Genomic DNA, 14,917 nt, shown 5'->3' with positions numbered 1-14,917 from the left:
TTAAAAGTAATGTTTTCTTTTCCCTCGCTAACTTTGTTGTGAGAATACAGATAACCTACAAAATATGTGTTAACTGTTGATATTATCGGTAAGGCTTCTGGTCAACAGGGGGCTATTATATAATAGTTGAGTTTTGGGGGGAGTGAAAAGTTACGTGCAGGTTTTGGACTGTGCACATCTGACCCCTGCATTGTTCAATAATCAAGTGTGTAGATTTCCAATGCACCCTATAATTTTGGTTTGCCACTTAGTAAAATACCATATAATTTAGTAAGAAGATGAAGCTAGGTGTCTCAAAATGATGGGAAAATTTTCAATGTCCTTGATGAGCTTCATGGCAAACCGTAATGAAATCTATTGAGGCAAGATCTGTTTTCTTTCATTTCTTTACTCTGCACCCTCCCAGCTTAATTGAGGGGCTCACCCATATGTAACTGCAATACCATGAATATTATGGCTTCCTTGTTGTAGCAATACCGTTAAATGAGATTGTGTCTGTACCACGGCTGGCCCTTGAGAAGTACCATGGAAATGGTGGTGGAAAGATCATCTCTGATCTTTCAAATAGGCCTGCAAGTTAGCAACATTATTCCTGTTCTGTGGAGGAAGGAATAGAGTATAAGAGGCTTACAAATGACTTGGCCGTGGACTTCAGAGCAGCGAGTGCCAGGGCTAGGATTTTGTGTTTTCCAAGACCGATTTATTTCCATCAAATCATTGCCTTTTGTTCAACCCATATACATACAATTTGTACCCAAAACTTATATCTAGGATACAAGCCTTCAAAGGGCTCTCAACAGCTGTGTGTCATCTTCTCCAAACCAAGGTCTCTGGAACCCTGGGTTCAGAGAGATAGATGCCTGCGGCTCACCCCTTGGAGAATGGGGGGGGGGGGCGTCTCCTAAAACCTCTATCCTGAAGCCAGAGCACCTCAACTTTTACCCCTCTTCTGTATTGGGGTTCTAATTGAGGGAAAGTCTTACTGCTGAAAGCTAAAAATTGAAAATGACTCATCTAGTATAACCCCTTTGATTCACTGATGAGGGAATGCAGAGGCCCAGAGCAGTGAATGTTTTTCCATCAGCAGGGAACTTACAAGCAGAAATGGGGTGAGACCCAGCTAACCCAATACCTTGTGCACTGCTTTTTCAGTAAAATACTGAGCACAGCATCTGGCATACAGACTGTTAGCTCTTCTTGCCTTCATCACCCCATCCATCGCCAGCAGGTCTCCTGAGATAGATGGGTGTGGAGTTTGGTACCCACAGAACACTCCTGTCGTGTTTCTCAGCGGAGGCACCATGTTCCATGGGACTGTCTGGCATGTTGCAGGATGTTTAGTCAATCTGGCTCTCACCCACCTGATACCTGTTGCATTCCTCAGTTAGTGTGCGGAAAATATACACACAACACATCCGCATTCCATCACGCATATCCAGACACCCCCTAGGGGAACAGCATGCTACCAGTTGAGTCCTCAGCTCTTCAGCCTCCATGTGCCATAGCTGTGATTACATGGCTTTGTGCAGCCCTCATCGCCTACACTGCTTATCCCACAGGGGGCGGTCATAGCTTCATGGACAACCCCATGGGCCAGGTTGGTGCTTTGGGATAGCAAACGAGGCCATGTCACACCCTCCAGTTCCTGCAGGAGGTTGTCCCCTGGTCATTTTGCAGATACTGCCTCTCCGAAGACTTTAGCCTGGTCTCGTCTCTCCCTTCTGTGCCTATACAGGGTAACTGAGACACTTCAGACATTTCCCGGGACCTCTGACACTTGTCACCACTGTGACATACCAGTGTCCTGGCGACACCCATGGCAGGAGGATCAGAAACTTTGTGCTAGCCCACGGAGCCAAGGATGAGTTGCGTAAATGCACAAATGCAGAGAACTCCGTGTCCCAAAGCGTTATCTGAGTGGTGGGGATTTGGGCTTCCAGTGATGAATGGCCAATGTGTTATTTTAGGAGGTGCAAAGAATAATGCCCTTCTCATTTCACACATCACTGTGCCGTCCTGTTTCCTTCACATAATAGGAAATGTTTTTCCAGATGAGTGTTAAGTTTCTTCACAGCCACAAAAAATAATTTAAGATGTCCCTTTTCTTCTATGTGTTGTCACTGGACTCTTCCTTTATTTTAGCTATTTCCTGTTTGTAACTTAGACATGTACCTGTCCTAGGGATCATGATGTCCTTCCTCTTCACGGATTTTAAAGGATCTTTTTGGTATCCTTTTCCTATTTCCTCTCCTGAGGTACAAAAGATAACAAAAGCATCTCTCGGGAGCTGGCTACACAGCATTACCCTGCAGTGGGGTGAAACCTACCCTAAAAATACATACTGCTTCTCAGAGTTAAAGACGAGGTGGTATCCGCATGTGCTGAACAGCACAGACCTGTTACATACTGTTCCTTCTCACTTTCAAGTTCTCACTTATTTTCTTCTCTTTTCATTTTCTTTGTTGTTGTAATTTTAAGGCTCAGTTATTTTATCTCCCCGTGGTTGGGAAATACCCTTTTTTGCATGAGGAAACACTTTGACAGTGTGAATGAGTCATAACTGTCTCTTAAGACCTGTTTCATATTTTGTTTTCGGAGAGCACCTTGATGCTAGTAATTTAAAGCCCTACCCGGCCTCTCTGAGGAAATTCTCATCAGTGAAGCTTCCCTTTGCAGGCAGTTTGACATGAGGAAAGGAGAACTAGCTTTGAGTTGCACAGTCAGGCCTTGCTGAACTACAGAGTTTCCTAGCTATGTGACCTTGGGCAATGAATTTGCTTGTGAAATCGGGCTTTCTTTCCATGCAGTGGGGTCCGGTCAGCAACAGTGTCTATGGGATACCTAGGTCTTTTTTCAGCACTTAAATGCTAGATATTATTATTATGATTAATTTTGAGATGTTTCTGTATGACAGCTGTGGATCCCCACAACATTTGCAACTACAATTATGTGATTTAAGAAAAGGAAATTTGGCGAGTAAAATTCAGTGTGTATATATATATATTTTTTTGTATATATATTGTATATATATATTTTTTTCAACACAATATAGACATTTTTTTGAAAGTTTTTGAGGAAGTTCTCAGTGAGTATCTTCCAGGGCATGGTGCAAAGGACATTTGTGGACTGAAGGATTGAGCAACGGCATTGGCATTGGTGGGGTGCTAGCTTAGTGATGGTTCAGACGTGGGCCTGCCTAACGGCCAGCCTTCTCCAGGCTCTCCTGGGTCACGTGGAGCTTTCTGAAATCCCCTTGTGTCATTGTTCCCCTGCAGTCTAACACTGAGCCACAAGTTATTCCTGAGGGGGTCAAGGCTGATCCCCAGATCCAGCGTCCTCTGGATCATAGTGCCTACGAACTCTAGTGTTTATTCATGACCAAAACCAAATCAAAACAAAACAGAAAAATTACTAAAAAAACCCAAAAAACAAAAACAAAACCTCCAAAATACCCAACAACAACAAAAAAACCCAAACCAGTCTCTGATTTTAAAGTCCATCAACGGGCCAGAGACAGTGAATTCTTCAGCCAAGTAAGAAATAAAGCTAAGTTGAATCTGCTTCAACTTTTAAACAAGAGGGCAAGAGTATAAATAGAGATTATCCCATTGTAAACTCGGGCCATTTCAAAACAATTGTATTGTTTTCTTAAAGCCTGTTTTACTTTTCAAGGTGATTTTAGAGATTCACTGGTTATAGAATATTCTAGGCTTTAGTTTCAAAAAGTGACGAATGAGAATGTTCCAGTGCATTTTAACTGGGCTCCCTCAGAATCAACCCTCAGTCCCACATGGTGCCCTGGAAAGTGACTCTGACGTGCTCCCAGTTTATTAGTGACTCTGTTGTAGTGGAGAAGTGGGGCTGGGAAATTTCTCTGGACAAATTGCACCGCATGTCGTTGATCTGCTTTTACAACCAGGCTTGACACATTCACCGTTTTCTTGGTGTTCACCCCCTTCCTTTGCCTCTGAGATTTACAGCTTTTAAAACTCCAGCGCTCTTTTCTGCCCCTTGCATTTAAGTTAAAAGCTGGCCAGTCTGTAATATAAAACAGGGAATTATGGTAATGAATGAAGAGGTTAAAAGCTATCATGGCAAGTGAAACTTGAGCAGGTTTGGGTGACTGATACGGCAAAATTATGTGTTGAATTAAAACATTAAAATGCGGCGGGATTAATGGAGAAAGACAAAAACAGCAGGTCAGAAACAATGCTAAGTCAGCACATACGCTGTCTGTAGGCTAGAGGGGAGAGCTTTACTATATGCCTGTTGCAGAGACAAAAAGAAATAGTCATTAAGTCCTTGTCTTCTTCAGGTGAAGAGAACTGTGGACTCTTCAGTCTGGGAGGCACCTAGTAAATATATTTATTTCCATTCCTTTCTTAGGTAAGGGAGGATTAAGAGAGTGCACAGTATTTAGTTGGTTAACAAAAAAACACATGCCTCTGTCATTTGGAGTTTTTGACTTTGAACTTCATTATGTCACTGGCCTCCATTTTTTGTTCATTCTATTCAAGAAATCATTAGCAGATAGTCTGCCAAGATAGCTGGGGATTCAGCAGAAAATGACAGTGATGGACGCTGTCCTCAGACACTAAAAAGTTTGGGACTGCTATAAGTAGGCGGGCAGCAGCTTGGGGCAGGGGAGGGGCGGGCAGGGAGCATCTTCCTGGAAAAACAGAGGTCTGAGCTGGAGCCCGTAGAGATGGGGAGGTCAGCCTGACGAGGAGACTGGAGGAAAAACTTTCAGGAAGACAGAACAACGTGGGCAAAGGTCGAGACAGGAGAAAGAAGGCATTCTGAGAGGCTTCAAGAGATGAGAAGTGTAAGCGGTGTTGTGAGATGAGACCCGAGAGCAGAGCAGGGGTGAGGTCACAAAGCCATCGGATTCCATCTCCTGCAAAGAACAATGGTGGCTCCTCTCTAGACACAAATGCATGGGGGGCCCTGCTGTTTTGTTTCCATAATATAAAGGTTGTTAGTGTAGTGGGGCTCTTACTATTTTCAGATCAGATTTTGGAGTGAGAATTTCCTGGTGATCTAAGTGCCAGTATGCACCACCTTTGAAACGACTGTCCAAACACGGTCTCTTCTCTTGTGTGTGAAGTCACACATGAAACCACAGGAACAGACCTAATTAGAGAAGGCTCACTAATCACATAGATGCTCTGAGTGTGTGTTTTCCACATTGTTCCAACAGAAAGAAGAGCAGTTTTGTAAGTTTTATTGCTTTATCGGTTTTTATTCAGGGCATCATTGGATATTGGCCAGAGTTTCTTGGGCTATGGTGAGTTAACAGTAATACGTTAGGGGCACCGGGCTGGCTCTATCAGAAGAGCATGTGACTCTTGATCTTGGGGTCATGAGTTCAAGTCCCATGTGCGGTGTAGGGATTTCTTAAATAAAAAAGAATTAAAAAGTTATGCTTTCAAAATTATTTTTAGGTCAATTTCCCTGATGCCTCGTCACTGTGTTTGTATTATCAGCAACCAACCTTATAAATTTTTAAGATGCTAACATTGATGTAATTTGCCACAAATTACTAATATGTCTCCAGATCAGGGGTCAGCGAACTAGGGCCCATGGGCCAAATCCAGATGGCTGCCTGTTTTTGAATAAAGTTTTATTGAATAACAGCCTCATTCATTTGTTTACATTATCTATTATTGCTTTCATGCTACAAGGGGACTTGAGTAGTTTCAACAGAGACCACATGGCTCATCAACTGTAAATATTTGCTTTATGGCCCTTCATAGAAAAAAATAGTTTAAGTGCCTATCTATTGATTTGTTTATTTATCAATGTGATAATTGAAAAATTAATTATGAGAGCCATTTAGACCATATACCTGAAAACTGAGCTTATTTTACAATGAAAATTTGTATATATGCTAGTAAGCTCAGCTTTCATAAATGCTTCTAGAAGGTTGCCATTTGTGTAGAGTTTGGGAAGAAATTTAGAGGATGCAAAATGGAAGAGAAACAGATCCATGACACCACTTGTAAAATTCTGGGATTAGTGAATTTGCAGTATTTACTGGAATGAGAAACAAGGGAGGCATAGATGGTGTGTTAATTTGCCCTTGAACCTGGGCTGAGTCTGTTCTCCTAGCATTCTCAGAGGCTTATTCTGCACTCCACCCATAACAGGTAACTAAACAGATAAAGCCTTGGGAAAGAACAATGGATTCTGTTGTGATTCAGTAGTACCGAGAGAATTAAGAGACCCACTAAATCATTTAGTATTTTCTCAGGGCGGAATCCGATACCCTTGAGAAAATGGAAGGCACAACCTAAATTCTCCTTTCCAAATGTTTGTATTAAAAATGTCTTCCATGAATGTATTTCAGATTATCTATTATATCTTAAAGATTTTAGACTTTGGAGTACTTATCTTTACTTGAACCTCAAAAAAACAAAAACAAAAACAAGACGTTTTGTTCACACAATACTTACCTTTCTTCAGGAGGTTCAGTGAATATTATGGTGATAACGTCAGAAATTCTGAAAGACAAAGCTTTTGTATTTTTTATTTATTTTTATTTTTTTATGTTTTTATTTTAATTCCAGTGAGTTGACATACAGTGTTATAGTCATGTAAGGTGTACAATATAGTGATTCAACACTTCCACACATCACCCTGCGCTCATCATGGCAAGTGCCCTCTTCATCCCCATCCCCTATTTCCCCCATTCCCCCCATCCCCCTCCCCTCTAGTCACCATCAGTGTGTTCTCTACAGTTAAGAGTCTGTTTCTCGGTTTGTTTCTCTCTCTTTCTCTTTTTTCCTTTGGTTGGTTGTTTTGTTTCCTAAATTCCACATATGAGTGAAATCATATGGTACTTGTCTTTCTCTGATGACTTTCACTGGGCGTTATACTGTGTATCTCCATTCATGTCATTTGCAAGTATCAAGATGTCATTCTTTATGGCTGAGTAATATTCCACTGTATATATATATACCCCGTCATCTTTTTCCATTCCTCGATCAAGGGACACTTGGACTGCTTCCATACCTTGGCTATTGCAAATAATGCTGCTATAAACACAAGGGTGCGTGTATCCCTTTGAATTAGTGTTCTTGTATTCTTTGGGTAAATAGTAGTGCAATTGCTGAATCATAAGGTAGTTCTATTTTTAACTTCTTGAGAAGCCTCCACACTGTTTTCCGCAGTGGCTGCACCAGTTTGCATGAGACAAATCCTCTTAAAATTTTTTTTTTCATCTGCTTTTGCTGATAATGCAGTACCTCTCCCTAGCTTGGAGTTAAGATAAATAATTCTTCCAGCCTCTGGCTAACCTCCAGAGCTTCTGGTTTTCCTTCAGACGTGAGGATGAGCTAGAACAATGTGGACTGAGATTGAAATAGGGTAAAATGGGAGGTCTGGAGGAGCGGTTCTTATATGGAATTCATTTCTTCTTACTTCCAGCTTTCCTCCTTTCTTCCAGAATGGGGAAGTAAATGTGAAAGCCAAGTGGGTAGAAGAGAGGCAGAGGGTAATTCAGTTGTAGAAAATTTATAGAAAGTCATCCGTAGAGGGGGTCCCTGGCTGGCTTAGTCAGTGGAGCATGTGACCATTGGTCTCAGGGTTGTAAGTTCAAGCCCCACTTTCTGTGTGGATCCTACAAAAAAAACAAAACAAAAAACAAAACCAAAAAAAAAAGCCGTTTCTGGAGGGGAGCTAGTTGTTCACACTAGGGAGAGGGTAGCTTTAAATTAATCGTTGATTCTTAAGATATCAATTCGCGTAATGGGGCAGGTACCCTAGGAGGCTGGGTCATAACCCACATGCAAAAGGATCACTGTTTCATTATGATTGACACGATGGCGATCTATCAATTTGTTCTTTCAAGTCACTGAGAAAGTAAAAGTATTTGGCTGAATCCACTCGTTAGTTAACTGAGTAGGTAGAATCCATGAAGTTTGTGCAGAAATCCCCAATCTGCTGTTTGCGGGGATTGTTTTATCTAGAACAGGCAGGGCTGTTTTCATGCCGGTGCTCTTTCTGTACCATCCAAATAGTCCTTGGAAACGGAATAGGTGCAAAAGTTTCACAGGGGAGAGACATAACGAAAAAGTTTGTGGAAATGTGTAATTGCTAAGACGAAACCCAGTGTTGACTTCGCATTTTGTCTGGTACATGATTCAGCTTTTGTTAAAAACAATAAACTGCCCTATTCTGATGAGTTGTGCCTTGAAACAGGCACTGGGCGAGTGTGCACAGTTACTGTAAAAATGCTAATATTGCTCCCAGTCTTTTTAGATGACTTCTTAGAATGAACGTAAGGCTCATTTTGTGAATTATCCAAGAAAAACTTACTGTGTGTATCATTTTTAACTCCCAAACATTTTTGTCTCTTGTCTCCAACTAACTTCTGGTTGCTCAAAAAACAAGCAAAACCACCCCTACAACAGAAAGGTCGAACTCAAAGGATGAAAATAAATTGTCATTACTCATGATACGAAGGTGACTGTGCCATGCATAGGTCATTGCTCATTTGGAATAATGAAAGTGACCACCAGAAAAAAAATTCTTACCGAGCTGGATCGTTTATCTTTCCGTAAGAAAGAGCTTTGTTCAATGAAAGTGTATGTAACGAGTAAAATAAAGCTTAGCAAAGTGTTCTTAAGCAGATGTGCTATTGCTGTATTGGGTAAGAATTTGTGGGTATTTAGTTTTGTAGAAATGGCTTAAAGCACGTGACATTTCTTTCTTTCCAAGCAAAATTAATTCCTCACTTACATACATGCTGATGAAATAAAAATATTTAGTAACCCCTCTTTTCATGGTAGCAAACTTTAAAAGGTTCTGTATTGCTACACACACAAAAAATGTTTTGATTCAAAGCAGAGAGGATTATTTAAAAAGATATTTTGTGTGTCTGTGTGTGATGTGTCTAGTAGAAACGCTTGATGAATTTATTACATGCAAAAGTCCTAATTGCCACCTCTTCTCATAACTGGAATCACTTTTGGTAGTTAAGAAATAAATACCCGCACATATTTAATTTTATTGGTACATATTAGTATTAAAATATATATTTTTTATTCTGTAGTAAAAACTGGCATAGACTTTTAAACATTATGGTTATTTTTCTCTTTAATTGGGAAGGGACTGCAAGGTTTCTAAATTTATTAAACTGGAACTCATTAGATATCATGTGGCTCAAAATTGTCACTGTTTTATATGTTAGGCAAGATTACCTATTTTTAATTATCTGCAAACATACAAAGTCCATTGAAGATTTAGGGTAAGAATCCGTCCTTGTCCCACATTGTGAGAAGCAGTGCTCCCTTTATAAAGTCTCGAATATTCATCTCATTCAATACCTATGGAGGGAAAATGGGAATTACACACACAGGCACACGCACACACGTATTACAGCTGGGAACCACCACTGCCTACCCTCCCTCCCTTGCCTTGACCCTACCTTTTCCACCCACCTGTGCATAAACAAAGCAGGTGTGGTCCAGGCAAACCCAGAGTTCTCAGTGTTAAAGCAAATAAATGGCTTAGCACCTCAGCCCTCTTTTTTGGTGTTTGTTTCCGTACATAAATGTGTTTGAGGTTTTCAACATCGCCAGAACATTGGCTGTTAAGAGACGGAAAACATGCAATTTATAGCAGATGGGTGAAGCCTTTTCCTGGCAGTGTTGCTGAAATGGGATCAATCAACAGCACTTCATGCTCCATTTGTCCAAAAGCAATCCACCTGGGGAAACCCTGTGGAACTGTGCCTATTAGGAAAACACCTTAACACGTTGCTTTAAATAAAAACTCACCAGTTGGTATTAATCTGGAAGAAAATAGTTTCTCCAATGAACCCTTTGCCACTTGAATTTCTTTTGTCTTTTCTCCCCTTTTTGAACCGTGACCCTTTATTCTCTTTGCTGGTGAAAGACACAATACAGAGAGGCCATACCGATAGACCCCTCGTCCTTAATCCTTGAACTTGGAACTTTTTTCTATTTCTTGAGCGCACCTCCTTTCTGCAGACCTCATGGGGCAAAGATCCGACTCTTCTCTTTGCACTTACCATCCCCTCCGTGCCGCCTTCTGTTTGGTTTCTTTACCTCTTGGACTCCTTAATCTTAGAGTGTGTTAGGCTGGGAAGAGAATGAAGAACGGGGGGGGGGGGGCAGGGGAGCACCCACTACCTTCCCACTACCTTCAGCATGTGAGAAACCCATGCTGAGACAGAGTGAGGTTTGGGGGATGAGGAGATACAAGTCAGGTACTCTGGAGGGTCAGAAGCAGCCCTGAGTTAATCCCTTTTCTTTCTTTGATTCTTCCAACTTTTCCAGATGCAAAGTGGATATCGCGGCCCTGCCGCTCAAGCAAGCCAACTGCTTGGAACTGCCGCTGGAGAGCTGCCTGGGGGCTCTCCTGATGTTGATCACACTCACTCCCTGTGCCGGAGTCTCGGTCTCAGATCTGTGCGTGTGCCCCTTGGCAGACCCCGGCGAAAGAAAGCAGATTGCCCAGCGATATGTGAGTGCTTGGCCTTGTTACGCTGCTCTCCGCCACCTCCGCTTTTGAGTTGAAACAAAGTCTGTGAATTAAAAAAAAAAAAAAAAAACTGCATGAAAAGAGATCCTTGTCCAAAGTTTCATGGCACGTCTCATAAAACAAGACATCAGATCCAGAGGTTAATGCATTAGCGAGAAGGTGAAAGTAGATTAGAGCTGGCGATTTTCAAAGCCCAAAATGGTATTTTGAATTTTGAGGTTTTAGAAACTCTTTGGAGAAAATGGAATTCCACAAGGAGGCAAACGTGTTTAGCATGTCTGCCTGTGTATATAGGAATTTTAATACAACGTCACAAAAGTTCTTTTTTTTTTTAATTAGCCATAATATTTGCAATGTTAGAGCTACCTTTCCAGAACCTCTCAGGATCAAGTGATAATGTGCTTATGTCTTGTAAAGCAAAGCAAAGCCTGGACAGGCACACAAAGCTGTTCTGTACTACTCTCGATAATAAAGGCAGTTCCTGATTTTTGCCTAAGTGGTTGCAAAGCGCTTAAAAGTCTACTCAGCATTTTTAAATCAAATGGCTTTATGCTCTTCATTTATTTATTTATTTTTTTTGTAGTCTGGCTTTCTAGGTGCCTTTATTTGCGTTCTGTTTTTATCCCACCTTTTTTGTAAATCAATACGTTTATTTTATGGCTGCACACGAAAGGCGTGTTTTAGAAAAGTGGCCCGAAAATGAAGCCAAGATGAATCCCTATTTAATGGAAATATTATTCTCAGCATAAACTTTAGTGCCTCCCAAATCCTTCACTGTGAGGTGTATTGATTAATTGAATAATTCTTTATCTGCGGGAGTACAAAAGCCTAGCCACACGTCTTATTGTCAGCATAGACTGCGTGCCCGGTTGGCGTGCTCTAAAGGACTTTCTACAAAATCCACGATTAACATTCTCTCTGATGACTGCAGTAAAGCAAATAAAAATTTGATGATAAACCTTAAAGTTTCTCCCCAAACTTTCCCATGGACAAGTTGCAAAATTTACCAAATTCATGAGGGGTGTCCTATATTTATAAGGTGATTTTAGATAAGATCATAATGACTGCTTTGAATCATGCCTCAGGATGTGAGGCGTACTCAGGGAAAACAGGTTTGAAGAGGCCAATCAAAATAGAACTATCAAGTGTTTTGTTTTGTTTTCTCAGCTAGAGAGCTGGCCAGCATGTTAGAGGGAAAGAATGCCCCGTCATAAAACACAAGTTTCAGACCTCTTGTTTTTTAGCTTGCAAGAGTAGACCATCTTGAAGGGATTTCCACATTTAAACTATACAAGTATTTTATTTCAGATGTTTTCAGATTAGCGTAAACTAGGGTTTTTGGTTTTTTTTTATGTTTTCTTTTGCTTTGTTTGTTAGGTTGAAAATACACAGTAGAAACAACTTTGAAAGGTGCCTAGAAATGATGCAAATGAAGTTAGTAAAACCTGAACTATTATTAAGTTATTATTCTTCTATCCCGAAATGCCTAAAGAATAGGGATTTTACTGTCTTCTCACAAATCCCCAAGGCCCGCTTATCACAGGATTTGAGTTATCCAATGATAGCGGAAGTACATTATCCAAAAGTTTGAAAACAGAATCTTTTCAGCAGATGTGTTCTGGGGGCACGCAGAAATAGCTTATCTGCTTTCATGCACCATTTCGGAAGGAGACAGCGTATAGACACAGCGAACTATTGCTCTGCATGCTTTAGAATGATCAGTGATACATTCAAGCATTGGCTCGTGCAAACTAAAAAATCAAATAAGTGTGAATACCGGGTGATGCTAGATGCTCAGTCCCTAATTTAATGAGCTGGCTAAAAACGTGGACCAGAAAATGTACTGTATTTAGATCCTTACTCTCTTTCCGGTGGTAATAAGTATCTGTGAAGGGTCCAAGTTGAGCCCTCTGGTATCCATAAAGTTTGTACTAATGAGGTCAAAATAATGTTGCCTTTTTGAGCAATTTAAAAGTTTCATTCCAGAGAATGAAGGGGGGAAAGAGAATGAATGGAGCTCCGCACACATTTTCCCCATGGGATATCTGTGCTATCATCAGGGGGCAGTGTTAAAAGTAGATCCTGGTTTATCTGGAGGCTGTAATTAATTCTCAGTCACTTTTAATCTGGTTGTTGTGAATGCCTAACTGTCCCACTGGCAGATATAATGCACTCTGGAACTTTTCTAAGCTTTGCACGAGAAAGGTAATGATAAATCCAGAATGTACTTCCTGTAGAACTTGATGGCATTAGTATGTTAGAAATAGTATATGAGAATAGTATATTAGTATATTAGTGTATTCTCATAGTATATTAGAAAGCTATTTTCATGTATGATCTACTTTTCTCCCCCTCAGTGCTTACAGAATTCCCTGAAAGATATGAAGGACGTCGGCATTTTACAAGTGAAGGTTTTAAAGGCGGTAGATCTCTTAGCAGCAGATTTCTCAGGTATAAACATCTTTAATTCATTTTTCTTTTTCCTTATTTCCTGTTTTGAAATGATCTGATGGGAAAGCAAAATGTTTTAATAAGTGGAAGCATATACAAGCAATCATGCTCTTTCAAATAGAGTAATAGAAGAAAAAAAAGATGTAGTCAAGCAGTTTTTTCACTTACTGAATTTTTTCACAAAATTATGTTTTCAAATAATTTTACTATGATTAGATAATGTACGAGTCCAGCTGGCTTTCAGATATATTTGTGGATGAATAGTGCCATGACTTCTTTATTCGTTATATTAATTTTCCGAGAAAATTTTACGATAGTCCCTCAAAAGACAGATTCGAGCTCCTGCCGTGCTCCTTGGGGGTACTCTGTACTAAGAGCTTTTCATTCTTTACCATAAGTAAGAGGATGTGGTGGTTCGTAAATTTAAGCATGAAAGCTCATCTAGCTGGCACTGCTCTGCAAATAATACCAAAGTCTTGACCATGGGACCACTTTGCAGTTGACATGGTCTTATACAAAATTTCTCTTGGTGCTTCACCAACTTCAACTTTTAAGACAGAGGCAAGAGCAGACATGTTTTGTGCTGAGTTCTGCTTGACTGTGAGGAGAATAATCGAGACATTCCAATGTCTGATCGGAGGGGTGACTCTCCTCTTATTGCCAGATTAACCCATTGTACTAACACTGGAGACACCTATGTGACAGTTGGTATTTGCCGAGCAAATTGATACATACAAAGAATACAACGTATACAAAGAATGGTGGATAGGTTTTATGCATGGGCAAGGAATTGCAAGACTTACTTCCTCTCCTATTTTCAGAATGTGGTCTACTCTTTTCTACTCAGAGAGTTACACTGTATGACAGTAGCCTCTGAACTTTTGAGCCTGAGGTTGAGGAAGATCAAACTTTGGAAAAGAGGATTTTAATTTTAAGCACTTTCCATTACAAAAAATGATTAAAAAGTGTTGGGAAGTATAAGCTTAGTTTTTTTGTTTTTTTTTTTAAAGGAGTTGTCTTCACCCTCCCTTAAAAAATGAACCAATAGAAATCACTACTGTATGAACTGAGAGAAATAAGATGATGTTAATCCTAAGGAAATACCGAGGGAGAAGATCCAAAACTGGTATTTTGGCCAGTATGAATAAATGAATTTGGGGGGTTGTAGATGAAATACTCAGATGATTACTTCTAACATTCATTAATTTAGTTGCAAATGTTGATAGTCTCATATTGATTCAGAAATTTTCCTTTCTTTTAAAACTTGCTTATGGTTTATGAAAACACTTAATTCACTCCTTTCCCATGTGCCTTTGGCCTTTAGAGTTTTGTTATCAGCACAGCACATTTAGAGTTATCTACCAGTTTTCCAGAGCCAATTATTTTTACTTCCATCTGAATGTTTCGATACAGTACTTTTTGAATCTATGATTGTTGATATCTCAGGTAATGTTGTCTCAAACACAAGAACTCATTCATGCCTTCAAGCAATATTTTCAAAAATTCTCTCTGTTGTATGTTTGGGGATCTCTAGGAACTAATTGCAGTGCATTAGAAGTTTCTTTTTAAGTCTTGTTTACAACTACATGCATATGTGGAAACACTTTTTTAAAACCTTTATTTTACCCATCCTGGCAGGTGCCCCTCTCTACAGCCCCCAAAACCAGTGTTTATGGAGGTGTTTCAGGCCAATGTCACTTTTCCAAGCAGTATTTTGGCCATTAAAATAAAGTGAATAGGAGAGGAATCTGACCCCCCCCCCAAAAAAAGGGGATATTTGGAAAGACCAGAAAACAAGGAAAAATCCTCTTTTCAGAAGAATAATTTTGGGGGGAAATGTCGTTTTGTCATTTTCTTTATATTCAAGATTCCAGGAGATAGTTTTGGAGTGGATGAAGGTGAGTACCAGAGGATTCCAGTAACAAAAAGCAATGGTTACAAATCCAGTCATGCTGTG

General features: G+C 40.1%; 1 protein-coding gene across 5 annotated transcripts in view; it reads left to right on the top strand.

Moving 5' to 3' along the window:
- MCTP2 (multiple C2 and transmembrane domain containing 2) overlaps positions 1 to 14,917 on the top strand; it is a 235,533-nt gene that overhangs the window by 107,756 nt on the left and 112,860 nt on the right. For all 5 annotated transcript variants that reach the window (XM_057303625.1, XM_026510399.4, XM_057303624.1 and 2 more), the window contains 2 exons: positions 10,305 to 10,491; positions 12,867 to 12,960. In XM_057303625.1, coding sequence (XP_057159608.1) covers positions 10,305 to 10,491; positions 12,867 to 12,960 — 281 coding nt within the window. The remainder of the gene's footprint in view (positions 1 to 10,304; positions 10,492 to 12,866; positions 12,961 to 14,917) is intronic.

The sequence above is a fragment of the Ursus arctos genome, unplaced genomic scaffold (genome assembly GCF_023065955.2).
Source record: "Ursus arctos isolate Adak ecotype North America unplaced genomic scaffold, UrsArc2.0 scaffold_28, whole genome shotgun sequence".
NCBI lineage: Eukaryota > Metazoa > Chordata > Mammalia > Carnivora > Ursidae > Ursus > Ursus arctos.
The sequence above is the reverse complement of the archived record's forward strand: the minus strand, read 5'-3'. Positions and strand labels throughout refer to the sequence as shown.